At 39.8% G+C, this 23,887-nt stretch overlaps 1 protein-coding gene across 4 annotated transcripts; it reads right to left on the reverse strand.

Moving 5' to 3' along the window:
* Window positions 1-1,047: 1,047 nt before the first annotated feature.
* SNAPC3 (small nuclear RNA activating complex polypeptide 3) lies at window positions 1,048-22,949 on the reverse strand. 4 transcript variants are annotated; one of them, XM_032214406.1, is made up of 10 exons: window positions 22,649-22,949; window positions 15,970-16,044; window positions 13,136-13,220; window positions 12,124-12,228; window positions 10,557-10,706; window positions 8,763-8,845; window positions 5,721-5,885; window positions 4,836-4,943; window positions 1,774-1,951; window positions 1,048-1,267 (listed from the first exon to the last, which is right to left on the reverse strand). In XM_032214406.1, exons 1-9 carry the CDS (start codon window positions 22,873-22,875, stop codon window positions 1,804-1,806), a joined length of 1,146 nt encoding a protein of 381 aa, XP_032070297.1. In that variant the 5' UTR covers window positions 22,876-22,949; the 3' UTR covers window positions 1,048-1,267; window positions 1,774-1,803. The 4 variants fall into 4 exon arrangements, with proteins under 4 accessions (XP_032070297.1, XP_032070299.1, XP_032070296.1 ...); XM_032214408.1 differs by lacking the exon at window positions 1,774-1,951; XM_032214405.1 differs by having other exon boundaries at window positions 1,048-1,951.
* Window positions 22,950-23,887: the final 938 nt, after the last annotated feature.

Below are 23,887 nucleotides of genomic sequence, written 5' to 3' on the forward strand. Positions count from 1 at the left end.
GTTGTAATGTTTTCTACCTGATTTATTGTTCATTGTGTAAACCCGCTATAGGAGTGAAGGTAGGGATGCAATAGAGTCAGTGTAACATACACCTACACACCAGAGGTGGTATTCAGCAGGTTCTGACCAGTTCTGGAGAACCCTAGTGGACATTTTGAATAATTCAGAGAACTGGTAAATACCACCTCTGACTGATCCTGCCCCTATTTATTCTCTGCCTCCCAAGTCCCAGCTGATCAGGAGGGAATGGAGATTTTACAGTATCCTTCCCCTGCCACACCTACCATGCCACGCCCACCAAGCCATGCCACGCCCACCAAGCCACGCCTACAGAACCCGTCGTAAAATTTTTGAATCCCACCACTGCTACACACCCATAGTCTTTAATAGTGGCTGATCTGATAAAGTATTTGCAAACCGTATTTCCCCAGTTCATACCATGGACTTGCAGATACTGAAATATGCACTCATTTAGGATGTTCTCAGGATCTAGAACTGTGGGTGATTATAACTCAGATTTTCCTTACCACTGATTTATTATGTGGCAGCAAGTCATTTTTTAGTCTTAGCAGGCGCACAGATTTTCTCCATGATAACCTATCCCTAACCCCACCCACCTTGTTCTTGGTCATCCTTTTGTTCTATTTCCTGGAAGGCATTAGAACAAATAAGAAAATGGGATAGTTTGGGAGGCACGAGTGGCAAAAGGACCACAGAAAAGATAGAAGGAAAGATAGGAAAATAATCCAAGGAGGCAAGTTATTTAAAAAAGGCTCACAAATCCAATTATATTTAAATAAATATATTTGAAAGGTCAGCCACTCAAAGCAACTGAGATGCACATGAATTCCCAAAAGAAGTGAGTGATGTGAAATAGCTGAATTAATTGTGGCAGCACAGCAATATCGTCTGCATAGCAATGCTTAATCTCTCACAGAGAGAAGCCGGAGACTCTTAGCAAAAACATGGGAGAGATCCAAACACCAAACTGTCAATTTTGCGATCCTGAAATGCTGTGTTACAACCACTAATAAAATGATTGCTAAATAAAATATAGAGAACATTTATTAACAAAGTTAATAGTAAAACACAACAAAACTAAAAAAAAAACCCTAAAAATCTGATGATATCCTTCAAAAAAAATATCTTGCCCTTCAAAAAACAAAATAATAGAGAGATGAATAAGGATCCATTGTCACAGGATGCCAAACTGGAGCAGGGACACCATTCTCATCATTGGTCTTTTCTCTGCCAAGTAATTCTTCTCCTGAAAGAGAAGATAGACACACACACTACACTTGCCTCGATTTTGATACTAGTGTAAGCAGGGGTGGGTTGCTGTTGGCCTTACTGTCCGTTTGGTGCAAGCACAATTTTGTGCAGTTGTCCATAAATAGGTCTGTGCATGCACAGAACATTAAAAAAATGGGAAAAAATATGCTGCGTCAACTGGGGACACAGTTCAGAGGCATGGCAGGCCTGGGCCGCTGCTGGTTCCGGTAAACCAGGCCAGCAAAGCACTACTGGTTCGGCTGAACCGGCCCAAACCAGTAGGAACCCACCTCTGAGTGTAAGGCAGGAGAGTTTAACTTTCATTGGCCTCTGAAATAAGATTATGAACAACTGTATCTGGGACAAGGATTAAGATGTAAAAATAAATTGGAATGCGTGAGTGTGTGTGCGTGTAAACATAAAGCAGAAATACTGAAAAAGTTGTCCATTGCTTAATTACAGGGCGATTTATGTTCCAACAGGCAGTGAAGCAGATGATACCATATGATTTGGTCTTCTTTCTTCTTGACCTCAGTTGAAAATTCCTGGATCAACATAAGGGTAGGCAAGGAACTCTCCCAGCTTGTTCCCATCTGCATCATAATGGAGTGTTTGGAAACAGACATCACAAAAGAATGAGGGCTCTTGTGGAGCAAGGCTGTCTTCATTGGTTACCCACCTGTAAGGTCCAATGCAAAGAGGGTCACTTTGTGAAGAAATCCATTCATTCATTGCTTTGAAGTTGCATCAATATCTGACTCTATAATCAGCTTACAAACATACATATAAATACCATAATTTTAAAAACATTAAAAATATTGATATTATCAAAAATACCTACAATCCATAATTATATTATTATAAGCATAATACCATAGTACCATAAGTTACCAACCAATAAAGATTCATTCCATGTTCAGGTACCTCTAAACCTGCTTGCTTCAGTTCCTAAGTGCATATTTAAACACACATTTGCAGAGGCTCCTAAATATTAAAAATGAGTGAAGCTTGCCAATTTTTAATTTTGAAAATAGACATGTATCTAACCAGACTTCAGTTTTTCCCCCTACTAAAGAAAGATGTTTGTTAGGAATATAATCTAACGGTTGGGTTGGCAATATATAAATCATGTAATAATGTTGTATGTTTCTTTAAATCATACTGTAAAATGTGATTGGTTGCTATTTTTCCTCAATCGGCCATAAGAGGGAGCCAGAATGACTATTAGTTCTCTCTCTGGTTGTTAGATGCTGGAACCTGTCAGAACTGGCTGAATACATCTCTGATCGCTTCCTGCTTCATGTCAGAAGCAGCAATACTGTTAAGAGTTCTCCACTTTTTCTGAGTTTTTCATTTATGGAATAATATTAATAGCAAATAATCCAACAAATTACCTACAAATGTATTGCTCTGCATTTTGTTACTAACCTATTAAATGTAGTTACATGGGCAACGTGGAACAATGTTTTTCAAGAGATTTGGATGCCCCAACCCTGGTGACCTTCTACAAGGCTCTAAAAACCTGGTTCTCCTCAAACTCAGGTCAGTGTGGGATGATCCCATTCACAAGTGAAAAAGTGGAAGATACGATGATTAGCCTTGGTTATTTTATTTTCTGTTGTGGGTGTTTGCCTTGGTTTTTTTAATATGATTGGTTGCACAGTCAGCCAGACATTTAGACAGCATCAGGCATTTTTATCCATCTACCCAAAGGATATGGGATAGGTAAATGTTGGGTTGTCTCATACTATTCCCAGAACTGCACGCATTCTTCTTTGTCAGGTGTTGGCTGGCTCTCTGCATCCTCCCCATTGATGGATTGGTAGAAATGATTGTGATTCAACTGAAAGCGGAAATATTGCCTACAACGTGCAATTTGAGCTTTGTATCTGCTGATCTTGGCTACGGTTGTTATTTTTAGGTTCCTTACAGTCAAGGTTGCCTTAATCTTCCTTGTTTCGAAGTAATATTTCCTGATCAAGGATTCTTTGACATTCTTGTTCTTCAACATCTTTCATCTGTTCTAGCCTGCTTTCATCTGATCTCAACAGGCTGTTCTTATTTTGCAACCTGATCTACCATTTTGGTGGTGCACTGTTTAGCTTTTTTCGTTTGTTGATTTTGTATCCAAGATATTTAGTTATTACTGCAGCCCTGCTATACCTTAGATAGTTTGTTTCTTGGAGTGAACTTTTGCTTATATTTTCTTTACTTATTATATTCTCTCTATCTGTCTCTCTATCTCTGTCTCTCTTCTATGTCAAGGGACAGAACATATCTGATAATCCCATTTTCCCCACAACGACCATATGAAGTGGGTTTGGTTGAGAAAATGTGATTGGCCCAAAGTCACCTAGCCCACTTTCATGTCTATAACTCACAGCCCCTTGCTTTCTCACCCAGCACCTTACTTACTACATTAACCTGATTTTAGTTTTGTTCCTTTGTTTTTATGTTTCTAACCACCTGTAAGCTGTCTAGGGTTATTTCTGTAAGATAGGCAACTGCTTAAATAACTGTAATGGGGAAAGCAGAAAACACTATCTAGAATGAAGCTAATAAAAAAGGATTTTCTATGAATACACATCCCCTGTGCTTTAAAATGAGATGCTACCTCTATTACTGAAAAAAGCAAACACATAGCACTGCTTGAAACCTACAGTATTTCAGGAAGATGAAGCAATAAATCAACATTGTTTTACTTCAAATCTTATTTGCTTTTAGTTAGAAACATTATTTGCTTCGGGGTTATAGGTGAGAGATAACACAAAACTCCGAAGATAAATATATTATATTGGCATGGGTTCACATGATAATTTTAGATAAATAATTAACTGCAAAGTGGTTCTTGTTTGTATTACGTGCCTGAAATGGTTGTTAAATGATATCAAATCTTCAGTTTCCAAGGGCATAAAGAAAAAAAAACAAAGAACACAAAATAGTTGCTTAATTAATATATTTAAGGCTGATTTATTTATATTCTTGATGCATTTCAAGCAGTAATATTTTTTCAAGATAATACTCTAAAATAGTGTTTTCTAACTTTGGTAACTTTAAGGTAGAAAGCCACTTTGGTGAAATTGTTAGGTGAAATTGTTAAGGCATCAGGCTAGAAACTGGGAAATTGTGAGTTCTAGTCTAACTTTAGGCAAAAAGGCAGCTAGATGACACTGTGTCCTAGGAAGGAAGCAATAACAAACCACTCCTGAAAAACCTTGTCAAGAAAACAACAAGGAGTTGTTCAGGCAATCTCAGAGAACTGGACACGAGTGAACCGAAGGGGGGGAAAAACATTCAAGATGTTTGGATTTCAATTTCCCCAAGAAAACTGGGAATTGAAATCCACACAAAAGCTATCAATATTGAAAAAAACACTGCTCTAAAATGTAAATTGAGCAAAAAGCCTATTTCATATGCTACCTCAGTGTTTCTCAAACTTGGCAACCTTGAGATTTCAAGTCCCAGAATGCTTTGCTTGCCTACAGTGATTTTGATTCTTATTGTGTGTGTATGTGTGGTTCAAATTTACTTTCTCCAATGGAAACATCTGCGCTGTTACTCACCTGGCTGTGTACATTTTGCACACAAAACACTTTTTAGTCCATAGCCAATGTTTTTTTGTTAACAAGGGGTAGAGGCTTCTGTCTAGGCAGTCATCTCGATGAATAAGCCTTGTCAGATAAAAGATTGAGAAAGGAATTGATTAGTCTACACTAGTACAATGAAGTGGGACGTGGTGGCTCAGTGGCTAAAACACTGAGCTTGTCGATCAGAAAGGTTAGCAGTTCGGCCATTCGAATCCCTAGTGCCACATAACAGAGTGAGCTCCCATTATTTGTTAGCTTTTGCCAACCTAGCAGTTCGAAAGCATGTAAAACTGCAAGTAGAAAAATAGGGACCACTTTGGTGGGAAGGTAACAGCGTTCCGTGCTCTTCGGCATTTAGTCATGCCGGCCACATGACCACGGAGATGTCTTCAGACAGTGATGGCTCTTCAGCTTTGAAATAGAGATGAGCACCATCTCTTAGAGCTGGGAACGACTAGCACATATGTGCGAGGGGAACCTTTACCTTAGTACAATGAGAGGGAAAGAGAGTCAGGCACCTTTATATAATTGATAGTATTTGTTTCAAGGCAACCAAGGCTGCAGAATAAGCATACACCTATCATTTAGAGAAAGCCAATGCCCAAACAAAGGAGCAAGGGTGAATAGAAGGGAAGCAGGAACTAAGAATCTGAATTCTCTTTAAATACCTTTCCACACGCAAATCAGCCTGTACGAATCAAACAAGAATGGTGGGATGATTGGGGAGGAGATGAAAAGGTAATGGATCCCCAGAACACCAGCAGAGAAAGCATAATTATAGGTAATAACCCCTTTTGCAATGCTAGCACATGAAGAATGGAAACACAAAGAATCTCAAATTCCAAGAAACAAGGGTCTTACCTGATATCTGTGATAATAACAATGTGCTCACAATCTCCTTGGTGACAATAAAGGTACGGGAAACCTATTTTTATGTTCAAATCATTAAAGGTATAGTCTTCCATTTTAGTGGCATAAAGATTTCCATAACCTCGGTCATGGGATTCTGACCATTCAATAATTGTCCTGAAATTAGCAGAGACAATATTTTCATTCTCTAAATTGATGATAGGTAGCCCTCGACTTACAACCACAACCGAGCCCAAAATTTTGTTGCTAAGTAAGCTTTGCCCCTTTTTATGACTTTTGTGCCATGGTTCTTAAACAAATCACTGCAGTTGTTAAGGGGATCCTTTGGTCATGAAGCAAATCCGACTTCCCCCATTGATTTTGTTTGTCGGAAGCTGGCTGGGAAGGTTACAGATGGTGATCACATGACCCCAGGACAGCGCGATGGTAACAAATACATGCCAGTGCTAGGTGCCCATATTTTGATCATGTGACCATGGGGATGCTGCAGCGCTCCTGAAGTCTGAAAATGGCTATATGTAACTTCAAACAGTCACTATACAAATGGTTGTAATTTGAGGACTACCATTATTTTTGCTAGAGTAATTATCAAAGAGGGAAAAAAAATCAATAAACCAGGTGTCCAAGCTAGAATAGAAAACGTGTTCCTCACAACCAAAAAAAAAACATTTTGTTTCAACATGCTGGACAACATTCAAATTAAGTCCTAGAGCAGGGGTATCAAACTCGATTTCACTGAGGGCCGCATCATGGTTGTGTTTGACCTCAGGGTTGCTGGGGGAGGGGGGCATGGCCGGGCCCGTGTGGGTGTGGTCCTCTGCCAGCAAAAATGAAACTTGGGGGGACCATGCGTGCCCCCTCCCCAGCTCTGTTTTTGCTGGCAGAGGGCCGCAGGAGGCCGTCCCAGCCAAAAATGAAGCCTGGGAGGGCTGCACGCAACCCTGCCAAGCTCCATTTTCATTGGCAGAGGCACTGTGGGCCAGTCCTTCGCTGTTTTCAGGGCACCCCCGCAGGCCAGATTTAAGTACTCCTTGAGTTTGACATCCCTGCCCTAGAGCATGATCCATGGGGACTACAAACAGATCAGGTAGAAAATACATGATACAATTACATTGTTAATACTGCTGCCTTAAGAGGAGAAGTAACGTGATCAGACATAACTTGTACAAAGGATAGTGGGACCTCCATAATTTTAATAAGAGGCAACCTATTCAAGGGTCAGGAGGCAACTTCTAATGCATTTAGACATGCAGCAAATTCCAACTGGAAGACTAACAGTGATAATTCTCAGAACTCCTGGATATCACACCAATATTTGGAAACCAAAGGCTGAGAACCAGAACTAGAAATTCTTTTGGAGAAAAAATAAAGCATGCACTGCAGAGCATTTGGACAATCAAATCAATGGGCAAAAGAGCAATGCTTAATCCATCTGCTTCCAAATTTTGCTCTGCAATCCAAGTCCCATCATTTTAAAAGCCCTGTCTTCAGAGTTCAAAAGATCTTGAAAATCAAGAGATCTTGGTTAGTAGAAGGCAAGAGTTTTCTCCTATTAACTGTCCTTTTTGTCTACCCTTTAAGTTTATCTGTCATCTACTAAGTCCTGATCAAGAAGCAAACTGTCATGGAAATATATATCTTCTTAAATCAGTAAATTCAACCATATACCATATTTTTCAGAGTATAAGACACACTTCCCCCCCCCCTAAAAGTTGGTGAAAATTTAGGTGCTTATAGTCTTGTTTTGGCCTCCTGATTCTTCCGTACATTGCACAGCCCCCAAAGCACCCTGCAGTGCTCCGTATGGCCTGTTTTTGTCAAAACGGGCCCATTTTTTTGGCTCCCAACCCTCTGCACATCGTGTTTTCGTCATCCCCGGCTCCCAGAAGCATTCTACAGTACTTCACATGGCCCATTTTCACCAAAAACATTTTTGGCAAAATTGGGCTGTGTGAAGCACTGCAGATTGCTTCTGGGGATCTGGGAGGGTGAAAACGTGATGCTTAGAGGGCTTGGGAGCCCAAAAATGAGCCATTTTTGGCAAAAATAGGCCGTGCAGAGTACTGCAGAGTGCTTCTGAAGGCTGGGGAGGGCAAAAACAGGTCCCTTTTTGATGCAAACGGGCCATGTGTAACACTGCAGAGTGCTTCTAGGAGCTGGGGAGGGCAAAAACACGATGGGCAGAGGCCGAAAACTATTTTTTTAAATTTCCTCCTGTAAATTTAGTTACCGTATATACTCGAGTATAGGCCGACCCGAATATAAGCCGAGGCACCTAATTTTACCACAAAAAACTGGAAAAGTTATTGACTCGAGTATAAGCCTAGGGTGGGAAATGCAGCAGCTACCGGTAAATTTCAAAAATAAAAATAGATACCAATAATGTTTTTGAATATTTATTTCAAAGAAAAACAGTAAACTAGCGGTGTATTCAATGAAATACTTCACTCACCTCATGATGCTGATGTCCCGCTGTGATGATGATGTCCCGTGCAGCCGCGGGAGCGATGTCCCGCCTCCTATGACACACGGCACAGTGATTCCTATCATTGGATCACTGTACCAGAGGAGGTGGGACATAGCTATGTGGCTGCTTGCCATAACAAGGAGGAGGTGGGACATCGTTGCAGAGCGGCAGGAGGGGGAGGAAGGGGAATCATAAGACAGCCCTGCATTACATTAGAACGTGAGGAGGGGGGATGGTGCGGTGCGCGCTGCGCGGAAAACTGACACAGAGGGAGGGGAAACTCACAGGGGCGCCGGGCCATTCACGAGCCTCACCCAGCGGCATGGCCCCGCCCCTTTTTCTCCTCCATTTCGGGCAAATTTTTCACTGACTCGAGTATAAGCCGAGTCGGCTTTTTTCAGCCCAAAAAGTGGGCTGAAAAACTAGGCTTATACTTGAGTATATACAGTATGTCTTATAGTCCGGTGTGTCTTATAGTCAGAAAAACACGGTAGTTGCAACTAACTTGATGGAGAGGCAGTCTAGGTTAGTAAGACTAGGGTTCACAAATGTCAATTATTCTTTACCTGCTCAAATCTCTGCATTCAGCATACCTGCTATCATTATAAAAAACACCTTCAAAGTAAAAGAAGGCAGACTTGTAGAGATCCTGGGGGAAAGGAAGAAAGATGAGGAAAAAAATAGTTTGCTAATTAGAATACACAGAATTACATATATGGATGATTATCACATCTTCTTCAGCTCCAGTTAAATTTTTGAAATGCCAACCTAACTCATCATTACATCACATTATTGTGTCCAGTAGCCAGGTTTTTAGCAATAGATTGATGCATTTTAAGAAAAAAAAACCAAGACTCAATGGAAGCATTTACATAGTCTAGTGCTTTCCTTAAAATGCATCAAGATAAATGTGGGTTGCACTCTATGGGCCAGAAAAAGGGGGCTGCAAGACTAGATGGAGATGGAGTCTTTCTTGCTCTTAACCACTACTTGCCTTCTAGGAATCTTTGATCCAGTCTTGAGTGGAAAAATATTTGCTTCTAATAGATGGGTCTCCTTTTGACCTGACCCTTACAACTGTCAAACCCCCTTCAAAGTGTCAGGCCCCAAGAACCAAGAAAGACACATGGAGTTCCTGCTGAGTAGTTTCCTTCATTGTTCCTGATCTATAGGCAGAAATCTTGCCAAACTAAAGTAACCATTCGCATCACTATAAATCAGACCTGGGCATTTTACAGCTTGTGGGCCACATCTGCTCAGTGGGCGGGCCATGTCTAGCCTGCAGCATCATCAGTGCAGTGTGGCAATGTTGGAAGGTGGGATGTCAGCACAGCAGCGACAGGGGGTGGGGCAGCAGTAGTGCAGGTGGCAGAATGGCGACAGCCATCCCCAAGAGTCACACTTGTTCATGTGGCCCGTTGGTAAAATCAATTGCCCACTCCTGCTATAAATATACTCTGGGAATCCCTAGGGAGGAGAGTTTTTAACTCTTGTTCTCTCAACCAAACTTTCCAAATTTTGCTGCCTCTTTGTCCTCTCGAATGCAGCCCCTCCCTGCTGGAATCCAGACTACATTCCACCACAAAAGTGATTCAGACAGATTTCCTGCTACACAACAAGAAAACAGCAGCATGTCGTCCTGCTTTTATAGAAAACCAGGAGTTGGCACATCAACTCCTCAAAAACTACCTTCCAAGCATATCATCTTAAGAGTACTCTATACATTTCAAATCTAGCAATATTGTTTTTAATTCAACAAAATTATGATTAATACTTTTCTGTAAAAATAAGTGTTATATTAAAGAAATATGAAGTTTTATATTAAAGTTTTATATTAAAGAAATGTAAATTTTAAAATACTATCAATACAAAAACATGCATAGGGTTTTTTTAAAGAAAAATTGTTCCTTTACAAAAATTCCTCAGAGGAAACAAGGATCAAGTCGACCTGATAGCACAGAGACTTTATTTCCTTCCCTTTTTCTCCTGTCTTAGATATCCATCAGCCTTTTTCCGTGTCATTTTAATTTATCATCATGGCTGAATGCTTAGGGGTTTTTTTACATTTTTAATTTTTGTGGCACTTTTCTGAGAATTCCAGATATTAAGCAATCCAAAAGTATAATTCATAAATCAATCAGAAAAATAAAAAGGCTGACTTAAAAATAGAAAAAGCCCCATTCAGTTCCTACTTACATTAAATTCACCTACTTATTACTTGTCAAATGAAGAAAACACTTCATTTGTTTTTCCCCAGGAATTGATAAACATACAAGGGATCAATAATTCAAACTTTAAGAAACTGTTTTGAAATTAAAATTTCTTTTTTGGAAAGGCTTTAGAAATCAATATTATGCTACCTTGCTGATATTTTCTGGGGCCTGAGCAGGATTATTGCTGAACTCGCCACCAATCTGAAGGTCACTAACACAAGAAATGCAATCTCGAAGCTCAGTAAGTTTTTGGCTCCCGAGGACCAACAGTGTCTGATACGGCTTCCGAAGCTTATGCTGTAAAATAGAGAGGGCAAAACAAGATCAATCAAAACATTTCTGAACAGGCAGAATTTACACATCAGGTTATTTCATAGTGTAGTTCTGGTTTAGTAAGTTGAAACCAGCCAATCAGCCCGTTGCAAGGAATATAACCAGTCAACTCTATCATTACTTCTCCATATCTAAATGTGATGGCTAACCTTTTCCAGACGAAGAGCTAAAAGCGCAAACGCGCCCAAACCCCCAAAATGCAACACATGTCCCCTGCGCATGCACCGTGCCCCCATGCATGTGTACATGACCCACACACACACAGCACCCCTGTGCATACACATGTGACGCCACGTATGTGCCCTACTATGCATGCATGTGTAACACCCCCACACGCACCATGCGCAGCAGACCCGAAGGCCAGCTCGCCGGCAGGGGGTGCGGACGCATGCACACCGGAGCTGAACTGGGGCAACGGCTCGGGTGCCATCAGAGAGGGCGCTGTGTGCCACCTCTGGCATGCATGCCATAGGTTAACCATCACAGCCTTAGACTGTTTCGTCCAAGAAACCAAGAGTAAATATCATCCATATTGGAAAATTACAACATATGAGGTTTGTATCATGAAGGCTACCAGATCTGAACTCTCCAAATCTAGGGAATGTCTTTGTGGCTGTCTAGCAGTAATCTGAATTTTTGCAATCCAAATCTAGTAACATTAATGAGAAATACATTTAGGTGCAAACAACACAAACTTTACATATTGTTCTTCATTTGGCTTTAGCTAAGCATATTCTATTCAACTGTAATTGTATTCAACAATGCCTAGCGTTAAATAAACTCTAGCTTAGTGTGATATGTGATCTAGTCACAGAATTCGATCATTAGTGCAGACATTTCAATAGGGTCCCTGTATTGATTGGCAAGTAAGAGTCCCTTTGACCTCAAATGGCAAAAAAAAACCAGACCAAGCAGAAAACATCCTGCAGCCAAGAAGGCTACACACCCATTTGCACTCCTCAGGTGACCCTAAGAACACAAATAAATCTCCAAATGGCCTCAATGACTCTCTAAAAGAATGCAGATGACCAGCTGTCCCCACAATCTAGTCAGAGCTGAAGAAGTTTCTTGGATGAAAGAAAAACAAGAAAGTCCAGTTGCCTCCTGAAAAAGCACCTTTGGTTCACCTTCTATGGCAATTCTGGAAGGATTAGCACATTCCCTAATTAAGTGGGATCCAGCCAAAGCTGGAATTACTTTTCTTTAAAATAAAGGGCACCTTGTGTTTTGAAATCTTTCTGCAGAAAAGTAGATTCTACTTTGTCATGTTGCCAAAGGACCACACACCAGCAGGCTATGATTCCTCACACAAGATTCCGGAGAATAAATTGATCTATTTGTTAAGAAGCCATTAAAATAGATGCTAAGCTCAATTACCAACCTTTTGAAATATAACTGGATAAAAAATGTTGAGAGTTAACACAAGTTCAGCTTTGTCAATCATATTCCCAGGATCTTTGGGCCTTTTTCCAATTGCATGAGATTCCTAGGGGGGAAAATACATTGGAATGTGAGTCAGATGCTTCAGATAATAGAAATCAAAACACCTGCATAGATATTCTATCTGCCGTTACCAATCTTCCAAGTATGTTGGGAAAGCAGGACAAATCTATTTGAAGTAGAACTTGATCAAGTAATGTGAATGATAAAAGTCATCTTAATGGAACGATTCCAATGTTTGTTGCATGCTAGTTAAACAAGTGAAAGGGTGCAGCACTTACTTCCCACACAATCCTCAGTCAAATTCCTAGGCTATGGACTGCCAATTAAATTGCCAAAATGTCACACTTGGTTTCCAGTAAGACACAAGGTTAAGATGTGTCATGCCACTTCCATCAAATGACACCCTTTGACAGTTATTGGGGCAGAGCTTTCTTGAGATTAGAATGTAAAATCCAAAATTCTGTAATTATTATGTAATTGGAATAACTTCAATATATGATATATGAGACTAAAACATATGAAGAATGGTTGCAGGAACTGGGTATGTCTAGTTTAATGAAAAGAAGGACTAGGGGAGACATGATAGCAGTGTTCCAATATCTCAGGGGTCGGCACAAAGAAGAGGGAGTCAAACTATTCTCCAAGGCACCTGAGGGTAGAACAAGAAGCAATGAGTGGAAACTAATCAAGGGGAGAAGCAACTTAGAACTGAGGAGAAATTTCCTGACAGAACAATTAATCAGTGGAACAGCTTGCCTCCAGAAGTTGTGAATGCCCCAACACTGGAAGTCTTTAAGAAGATGTTGGATAGCCATTTGTCTGGAACGGTATAGAGTTTCCTGCCTAGGCAGGGGGTTGGACTAGAAGACCTCCAAGGTCCCTTCCAACTCTGCTATTTTATTGTATTCTATTGATACAGGAAGGGCAGCAAATGAGAAAGGAAGGCTTACCATCTCATGAACAAATGTTTCTTGTCTACATGCACGATCAACAAGGATGGTTTCTTCTCGTCTTTCCAGAGCTTTCTGCCGAATTCTACAAATGAGAAGAAAGAAAGAAGGGGTAAATGAAGACTCAATCACCCAGGCTCAAAAGTATCTTTAAAAAAGGTTAAATCATGGCAACTGGACCAAAGTTCATTAAAACTGGGATGTTTCATTACTCACCCAAGTAAACATCTCAGTTTTAATAAACTTTGGTTCAGTTGCCATGATTTAATCTTTTTTTAGAAAAGGAAAGAAGGTGAAGGATAAGTCCCTAAATCTAAATGTAGGGTTTAATACTCTTTTAAATCAAACGTATAAAAATAGAATTAAGCACCACATTAGAACTCAACAACTTTTTATTCCAATGCGATATGAGCTATCTGCAAAATAGGATCAAAACAAGTCAACATCATGTTCAGGATGATGCAAATAGAGCTCAGCCTGTTTTTTAATCTGGGATTTAAAAAAATAGGTGGAGATCCAATCACACCACCACACTACTATTAACTACCATCTTGAGCTTTTTGACTACACCCTGTGAGAACCAATTACACAGAATGCTTTCACAGATAAGTGTTTTCTGGATGGATACATGGGATGATCCTGGGCAGCTCTGCAAAGTGTTTAATACAGGAGTAGTCCATTTTGATCAGTCATCTGGGATTCTGAGAACACGCAGACATGTTCAGACAAAATCCATTTACCAGAAAGTCCAATCAAAAAACGATTCCCAATCATTTCTTCTGACCCCTGATGCACAACTTTGCCCTTTTTTCTCCCCCTTAACTTTGTCCCTGGGCTTGTCAGTGATTAATAAATAAAAAGCTGGTCAATGACCAAAACTAATGTACTTTGACTTTAATTAGCAAACATTCATAATGTTAAAAGCTGATATTTTATTTTTCAGTATAGTGGCTTGCAATCTGATTATTAAAGATTGTTGACACTTTGGGGGAAGAGGGGAATTTCCTGGGGCCCAGGGAGGCATATCTGTACTCTGCATCACTTCTCCCTGATCAAGATGATTGAAAATACGGGTAGTCCTTGACTTATGACCACAATTGAGCTCAAAATTTTTGTGGTCAAGTGAAACATTTGTTAAGTGAATTTTGTCTCACATTAAGATCTTTCGTGCCACAGTTATTAAGTGAATCAGTTGTTAAGTGAATCTGGCTTCCCCATTGACTTTGCTTCTCAGAAGATTACAAAAGTTGATCATGTGACCAGCGACCCTGCAACCATCATAAATATGCCAAGGGTCTGAATTTTGATCATGTGACTACAGGGATACTGCAACGGTTGTAAGTGTGGAAAATGGTTATAAGTCACTTTTTTCAGGGCTGTTGTAACTTTGCACAGTCCCTAAATGAACCATTATAAGTCAAGGACTACCTATACATCATTTGAAGAAGGCTAATCACAGTGAAAGAGCAGTAATCACTTTTAATGCTATTTTGGTATTTGATATAGATAAGCTCATTCCTCAGAACAACTAATAATCAAAATAAGTGGTTTAACTTGATAGGACCAAATGCCTCAGCCTCTCAGATAAGGTCGATTGGGAACTTTATAGAAAATTAGAAGAAAAATTAGAAGAAAAAAATCAATAGGCAAGCGGACATCATTTATGTTACATCTCTTCTCTATAGTTACGTTTTTATTTCTCTCTTCTCTTCTGAAACACCCATTTCCCTGCACCAAACAATGCAGAGCAACTGTGCAACTGTTAACTAGACATTTCTTTGTAAGACTGATATACTGCTTCATTCTACAGCAGGGATTTCAACCTTGGGAACTTTAAGATTTGTGGACTTCAATTCCCAGAATTCATGGGAGCTGGCTAGCTGGGGGATTCTGGAAACTGAAGTCCACGGTTGCTTAAAGTTGCTAAGGTTGGACACCTCTGCTCTAGAGGCTTTAGGCAGTACAAAAATACCAAATCACAATTTAAAAACAATGTAATAAAAACAATAAAACTGTAAGCAATAACAAACTACAATAGTACCCATTTTCTCATAGCTACTTAATCAATATAGATCATGTATGTGTTTAAATACTATTAGCTATTTCCCCAAAGCCTGTAAGTGAAGACCACTCTTGAGGACATAAGCTTTTCTAAAGGAAGGGTATAGCCAAGAACATCCATATCTATGTCTCTTTTGCCCCCTGTACCTCAATAGGCATTTGATAATTGGCCAAGGCAGTTTGCAAGAGCACCAATGACATGCATTCAACATTCCAAAGGTGTCCAGGGCCTTGCTGATTCAGCTTAATAAACACATAATAAATTACAAACTGTTTAGGAAACAGATTTAATCTGATAGCGAGAATACAATACAGATGTAGGCCAGCTTTGTGCTAGCAAAAAAACCCTCAATAATACAGTAAACGATCCAGCATAATGGAAGCATTATTGGAATCAAATATGTGGTCATAAAATTATTGGGAAGAGTTGTAAACAGAATATTTGGCTTTATCCAAAGAGTCTGTAAAGAGGAGGTTACCCAAGGCCTTACAGAGATAAACACAACATCTCTTTGCATGTTAGCGTATAGTGAAATACAATTATGACAATTTGTTTAAATTTAAATTAAATTTAGTACTGAATAATGACCTAAAGTCTATACTAGTAGTATGCAATCAGACAAACTAACATATCATAGTTTGTCTACTTTGGTTTGGAACGCTGTATCCATCTGCCCATTGCCTTAGTTCATAAACTATTCTTAAAATTACTTGTGGATTAGAACAAACTTCCAACTAATCAGAATTGCAACTGAAAATATAATTCAATATACTTAAGAGTTATTAAGTTGGTATCTTCAGGTATCACTTCTGTATCTTCTTTATCAGAGCTCTTCAGTGCAGCAATGCTAAAAACAATACAAAAATTAATTGCATAATTGTAGGAAAAGTCAACCTGTAAATATATAAATACCGTATTTTTCGAAGTATAAGACGCACCATTTTCCCTCAAAAAAGAGGCTGAAAAGCTGGGTGCGTCTTGCACACTGAATACAGCATTTTTTGCCTCCTGAAACCCCTTCACCAAAATGGTTGTGCAGAGCCTCTAGGAAGCTTTTAGAGAGCTCCTGGGGACTGGGGAGGGCAGAAATGAGCAAAAAACGCCCCGTTTTTTGCTCAATTTAAAACTCCCCCAGCTGGTACTCATCTGAAAGATGAATTGTCTTTTATGCTTAAAAAAATGGGAAGCAAAATAAAAAATTAACAGTTCTATAATACAGTAACACACAATATTAAACAAAACATTTTTTGTCTATCAGACTACCGGTAACCTCTAGAGCCAGTACTAATTTTGTATAGGAGAACAGCCTTTGTTAGTAAAACTAGTTACTGTTTCCTGTTTCTCTTAGTAAAAAATCAAGTATTCCTGTATTAAGAAATATGGAGTTGAGACAAAAATTAGCAGCTCTAAATCTGCTAATATGTTTTGAAGTTTTCCCATGACCCCAACATCATCTTAATGATGCTTATTCTCTTTTCCCACATCTTTGGCTGCAATAAAACTATATACCGTATTTTTCAGACTATAAGGCGCACCAGAGTATAAGACGCATCAAGATTTTGAGGAGGTAATTTTTTAAAAAAAGAGGTTTTGCCCTCCCTAGCACCCAGGAACACTCTGTAGGCCTCCCAAATCCTCTGCATGCCCCATTTTTTGTGAAAAAGGGGCCTGCAGAGAGTTTGAGAGGCCTGCAAAGTGCTCCTGGGGGCTGGAGAGGGCAAAAATGCAACATGTGGGGAGTTTGAGAGGCAAAAAACGAGGCGTGCAGAGGATGTAGGAGGCCTGTAAGTGCTCCTGGAGACTTGAGGAGGGCAAAAACAGCCCCATTTTTTTTGAAAAGGGGCCCATTTTTGGCTCATTTGTGCCCTCTCCGGCTCCCAGGAGCACTTTGCAAAAAAGTGGATGTGCAGGGCAGGGTTTCAGGAGGCCAAACATGCTATATTCAGTGTATAAGGCGCACCCAGATTTTCACCCTCTTTTGGGGGGGGAAAGGTGTGTCTCATACTCTGAAAAATACGGTAAATATACAAAATAGAACGTCAGGAGAAATGTCTTGTTATAAACAAAAGCCAGATGTAAGAACTTTATTTTAAAAAACAAGAGTTGGTCTTCCTCAAAATAAAGTCCATCTCCTTCTACTTGCTTCATACCATATCTGACCAAAGTCTTTCCTAGAAATAGCCAAAGTAGAAAGTGCCTTGCAAAATCTGTTTGTACAGAGCCTAATAGATTGCAATATCTGCCTCGGTCAGTTGAACTGTTTGCATTTCATTTTAGGACAGTTCTAAAACATATAGGCACACACATAGCATAATGTTATTCCAAAGGACTCAGTATATGTTCATGTGGAAAGAACACATCCAGAGGTCATAGTGCACCTGTAGAGTTGACATCTAATTTTTTGATATTTAGAGGAATTACTGTCATTTGTATCTCAATAACTGTCTGGTTTGGCCAGCAACCAAACAGAACACGTATAGACTTCAATGGATAGTCAGGACTGCCAAAAAAACAACTGCAACTAGCCTGCCTTCCATTGTGTATGCTGCATGAACCAGAAAGAAGGCTGAGAAAATATCTAAAAACACTTCACATCCTGGACATCAACTGTTTCAACTTCTCCCCTCTGAATGCCACTATAAAGTATTGCATGCCAAAACAATTAGATTCAAAGATAGTCCCACCCACTAGTGCCATCACTCTGCTGAATACATAATTCTCACAGCACTGTCCTAGGCCTGAATATATTTATCTATGTAGTAGGCTGCATTGATATTATTCTAATCTTTCCTACTGTCCCTTCTCTTGTTGGTATCTATGATTTATCACTTGTATATTATGATTAATGATTGTAACTACGATCTATGATATAGGACCTATCACTTTGTTGTTTATATGTACACTGAGACAGTGGTGGGTTGCTGCCGGTTTTACTACCAGTTTGCAACCCACTTGCATGGGCACACAACGTGCACTGTGCGCATGTGCGCTGTTCAATGTAAATTGTTCTGCGTGCATGCCCAGAACAATTTACAGTGAACTGTGCATGCGCAGTCACTAAAAACCAAAATGGCGCCAACCGAGCGGCAGCAAGGGAACCAGTTCAGGAGTGTGGCAGCCTTGCAACCCAGGCCTGAATTCCACTACTGAGTCAGCCAAACTGGGCTGAACCAGGAGTAACCCACCTCTTCACTGAGAGCTTATACACTGGAGACAAATTCCTTGTGTGTCCAATCATACTTGGCCAATAAAGAATTCTATTCTACTCTATTCTATTCTAATTCTAATTCTATTCTGTTCTGTTCTCCTATTCCTATTTCCATCCCATCCCATTCTCAACCCTTCTAATATTAAGCAGAGCATTCCTATCAAAAACAGAGGCATTCACCCTTACATGATCACTGGAGTGACTTGGGATCCATCACTCTCTCTTCATAATCTCACAAGGTTGTAGTTACATAGAAAAATAGGGTGGAGAGAACATCGTCTCCACAACTTTCAAAACACCTGAATGAAAGATGGAATAGAAACCAAATTACTGTACTTTTTCTTTGAGACAGTATACATTTTTGCTGCAGTGGATAAGGACAAAACACTAAGGCTGCAATTCCAAAGGGAAGCTGAACAGTTAGAAGAATTCCAGGACTGACAGCATTCCTACCACCCTTCAAACACAGAGTCCATAGACTTTAAATCTATTTCAGTCTTCATCCAGAGTTTTCAGTAGGCAATGACAAAGCCCAGCAGACAGCAATAGCTGGTCCATAATGTAGCCTAAGTACATTTGAGGGAAGCTACCGTTCCATTTTTGCTAGTACCGTTTTATTGATTGACTGAATATTTGCCATTAAATCCGTATCGATACTTTGTGTTATAGTTCTCCATTAATCCCAGAGAGGCTTAATTCTAAGCAAATGTATACATGATCAGGCTGAAAGTATAATTAGGACTTCAGAGCTATGTTTACACTGAAAAAAACATGAGTCCCTGAATTTAATAGGACTTGATGAAGTGAGAACAGAACTCAAGGGGTGTTAATATTGGCCAATCTTGTCTGAACTTGATTAGACTTGGAAATTTGGAAATTACCATATTTTGGGGACTATAAGAGGCACCGGAGTATAAGACGCACCATGATTTTGAAAAGGTAAAGTTTTTTTTTAAAGTTTTTGCATTCTGCAGGCCTCTCAAACCGTCTGCACGCCACGTTTTTTGCAGAAAAAAGGGGAGGGACATGCAAAGGCTTGGGAGCCTTGTAGAGTGATCCTGGGGGCAGGGGGAATGAGCAAAAATGCCCATTTTTTGCTCATTTTTGCCCTCCCCGGCGCCCAGGAACACTTTGCAAGCCTCCCAAACCCTCTGCATATCCATTTTTGCAAAGGGGGTGAGGTTTCGGGAGGCCAAAAATGCTGTATTCAATGTATAAGACTCACCCAGATTTACATCCTCTTTTTTGAGGGAAAAAGGTGCGTCTTATGCGGTAAGCAGAATGGGAAACTGCCAGGGAATATAAAGGTGGGAGACTTTTCAAAAAATATTTTAGAAAAAGGTAAAGACAGAACACTTTCATGCTCCTTCTAAAAAAACCTCTGCACAAATACATCGATGCAACTGTCAGGCATTGAGAAGGTGGAAAGATATTGATATAAAGCAGTATTTTTAATCATGCCTTTCTAACATGGCTGCTAGCATTGCCGCTTCCCCAGAAGATAATGCAGGTTACTTTCAGGAATATGGGGTGGTGGGTATTTGTCATTAATCAATGGGAAACCAACTACCAGCCGATGTCATGAATGTGCAGTTGGGCAGGATTTAGATTTCAAGCAGGTTCTTCTCCGAGGTCTCTTTGAAGATGGTTCGTTTCAGTTCTATGATACTGTTACTATGGTCATTAATGAGGTTCACACTACTCCATTAAACATAAACAGAAGCTGATCGTGTATTCTTTGCCTCTATCGTAGGGATGTCAAACTGGAGGCCCGCAGGCCGGATGCAGGCCTGCAGGCCCGTTCAGGCCACGTTCATCCCAGCTCTGCAAGGAGAAAAACTGGACACCGCGAGTTTGACACCCGTACTCTATCGGCTTCCTGCAATACTTTTCTCTCGAACCACTTCTCTTTTAAGCTACTGCTCTTCCTATAAGGAAACAGCTATGTCCACACACACGACAATCCCTTCCCCAATCAACAGCAGTATGTTTACTTAACAAATGGAGTTAGAGTACAGATAGTCCTCAACTTAGAACAGTTCATTTAGTGACCATTCAAAATTGCAATGGCACTGGAAAAAGTAAGATATGACCCTTTTTCAAAGTTATGACCTTTGCAGCATCCCATGAACATGTGATCAAAATTCAGATGGTTAGCAACCGGCTCGTATTTATGACTGTTGCTGTGTCCCAAGATTCAGTGATCACCTTTTGCGACCTTCTGACAAGCAAAATCAATGGGGAAGCCACATTCACTTAACAACCAGTTTCCTCACTTATCAACTGCAATGATTCACATAACAACTGTGGCAGGAAAGTGGAGCAAACCTCACTTAACAAATGTCTCAGTTAACAACAGAAATTTTGGGTTCCATTGTGGTCATAAATTGAGGACTAGCGGTATTGGTAGTCTTCGACTTACAATCACAACATTTCTGTTACTAATCAAGACAGTTGTTAAATGAATTGTGCCTCTTTTATGGCCCTTTTTGCCACAGTTGTTAAGCAAATCACTACAGTGGTTAAGTGAATCATGCAATTTTTAAGTGAATCTGGCTTCCCCATTGGCTTTGCTTCTCAGAAGCCAGATGGAAAGGTTACAAATGGTGCAACTATCATAAATACACCCCAGTTGTCAAGTGTCCAAATTTGGATCATATGATCGTGGGGATGCTGCAACAGTTGTAAGTGTGAAAACCAGTCATGTCACTTTTTTCAGTGCCATTGTGACTGCAAACAGTCACTAAATGAATGTTTCAAGTCAAGGATTATGGGTATTTCAGGCCTTCCCTACTCATTATCTTCCATCTCTCTTATGTTCCAAGTGTTTCTCAAACTTGGTAACTTCAACTCCCAGAATTCCAGTTTTGTTCCAGATCAGACTTTGGGGAAACGATTTTAGATAGATCAAGGTTAATATTTTTCTACAACTGCCCCCAAGTTTTGCTACAACTAGTCTCTGCTTTGCTGGAGAAGATACTCAGAGACTACTTGAAAACTCTTTGTAGTAATTCCCCAGTTCACACGGAATCTAATTTTGTGACAGAGACTGAAATCACAAAACCCTTTTAAAAGTTCTTGCCATAAGAACACTAACTTTTTGATATTTAGGGTAGCCACAGCAATCCTGTGATGATTTTAATTTAATCTTCTATCTTCTGTAAGATCCACATTCTACCAGCTCTGTATTGCCAAAAGTATGCAAGGAATTGACTGCACTACTAAGGAATCTCATCTCTCTGTTACCACAGCACAAATAGTTACAAAAATGCACAACCTGCAGCCAGATATGAGGTGTGATCCCACAGCAAACCTGTCTGGGTCAATGTGCCCTAGAATGGGGTGATCGTCAGCTGCCATATGAGAGAATGTGTATTGGGGAAAGTTTTGACTCTCTTGACCATCGACTGTTCCTCAACCAGGGTTAGATGTGAGATCATATCATCAAGAAAGGGTTAGCAGAATATTTTTGTCACCCATATCCATCTTGTGAAACATCATCTCCCTTGAAGGAATATTAGCCCCCATCTTTCATGTCCTTCTGGAAGTTCCTCAAAACTTGACTGTGTCAACAGGCTTGGGGTCGTAGGGCTTAATTGTTTAATGAGGTAGCTATCTTGTTTATAAGATCTAATGCTTTCTCTTAGCCTTTTAATAATATTATTAACGTTTTAATTGTGGAATGTTTTTATTATTTTTTGTGTCCATGGTCATATTTTGTGAGATGATTGGCCATACAAATATGATGGATGGATGGATGGATGGATGGATGGATGGATGGATGGATGGATGGATGGATGGAGCAACCAACCAACCAACCAGGAATGTGTGTAGATGAGCTGTAATTGATAATAGGTTTGTTTGTACATAAACCACAAACAAACACAGGTTTGTTCTTTACAATTTATATTATATTTAGTTTCCTAGTATGATGTATGTTGATTGCTTATTTATTATGCTATGACTATCAGTAAGTGTTGTATCTTATGATTTATGAATGCATTTTTATGATTATGATCACGATTTATTATTTCTAGCTTTTATGTATCCTGAGAGCTTATGCACCGAAGATAACTTCCTTGTGTTGTCCAATCACACTTGGCCAACAAAGAATTCTATTCTATTCTAGTCTATTCTATTCTAAAACTGAGATCAAAACAAAAAGCATTCAAGCGATGAGTTTTAAACTGTACGTCTCAAAATTGCAACTCGACACACTTAGCCAGGAAGCGGGATGAGCTACCTGCACACAGCTTTCAGCTCTGCCGCGATCTCCGGCGTGCAGAGAAAATCCTCCATCACCGCCGCCTCGTCGTCCTCAGGTTCTGCCTGCTGGAGAGACACGTCTTCCTGGCGCAGCGCCTCCTTCCAAAGAGCTCCAAAACCGCCCACGTGGAACGCCCGACTGTTCAGATCCACCGTCTCATAATTGGGGACATTATTTCTGAACCCGGTGCTAGTTCCAGCCATTTTTGCATCAGGATTTAGCCGAGAAGAGACGAGGTATGAAACGGATGTGGGGCCCCAGTGGCTTCTGGAACTTGTAGTTTCTTTCCCTCCAAAACATTAGAGAGACTTGACGCACTTCAACATGGCACTTCCGACCTTGCTAAACTATAACTTCCAGCGGACTCAGCCAATAAGATCAACGATAAGGAATGCTGGGAGCTGTAGTTCGAATTCATCGGAGGGTTCCTCAGATGCTGGCTCGTTCAAGGGATTGGAAGCGTTCGCTGATTTTTTTTTCGTCCAGCGAATTGTGGAAATAACCAGGTGTCCCAAGCCCGTATGTGCAGATTATTTTTTTATATCTAAATAGCAATCGTGCAATTAGAAAAGTAAGAAGCCAGAGCGTCAGCGATTATATACACCCACTAGATTGTGTCTAGCTTTAAATTCTGCTGTAATTTTATATAATTTAAAAATCGTGGTATTTAAGTTGACACATTCTGTACATTTTGTTAAAAAGTTAGGACACAAATTTTGTGTGTGTGTGTGTGTGTGTGTGTATATATATATATATATATATATATATATATATATATATATATATATATATATATATACACATACATACATACATACATACACACACACACACACACACACACACACACACACAGCCCAATTATGGGAGGAAGCTAACTGCTTCCAACATCTGTCAATCGGCTCGTCACAAGAGTCCATCACGACAGAAACCCAATATTTTTACTGTTGCCTTTTATTATATTTGTGTTTTTTTTAATAAAAATAAAAATAAACAAATAAACAAATAAATAAAAAAACAAATAAACACACACACACACACACACACACACACACACACACACACACACATATATATATATATATATATATATATATATATATATATATATATATATATATAAAGGGAGACTAGTATAGATCTATTTCAAGCTATTTAGCTCTCATCAGCTAGCCATACCCTTACTGGGATTTGAACCTGTTAGCTTCCTCCCAT

Source organism: Thamnophis elegans, chromosome 3 (assembly GCF_009769535.1).
Source record: "Thamnophis elegans isolate rThaEle1 chromosome 3, rThaEle1.pri, whole genome shotgun sequence".
NCBI classification, from domain to species: Eukaryota; Metazoa; Chordata; class Lepidosauria; order Squamata; family Colubridae; genus Thamnophis; species Thamnophis elegans.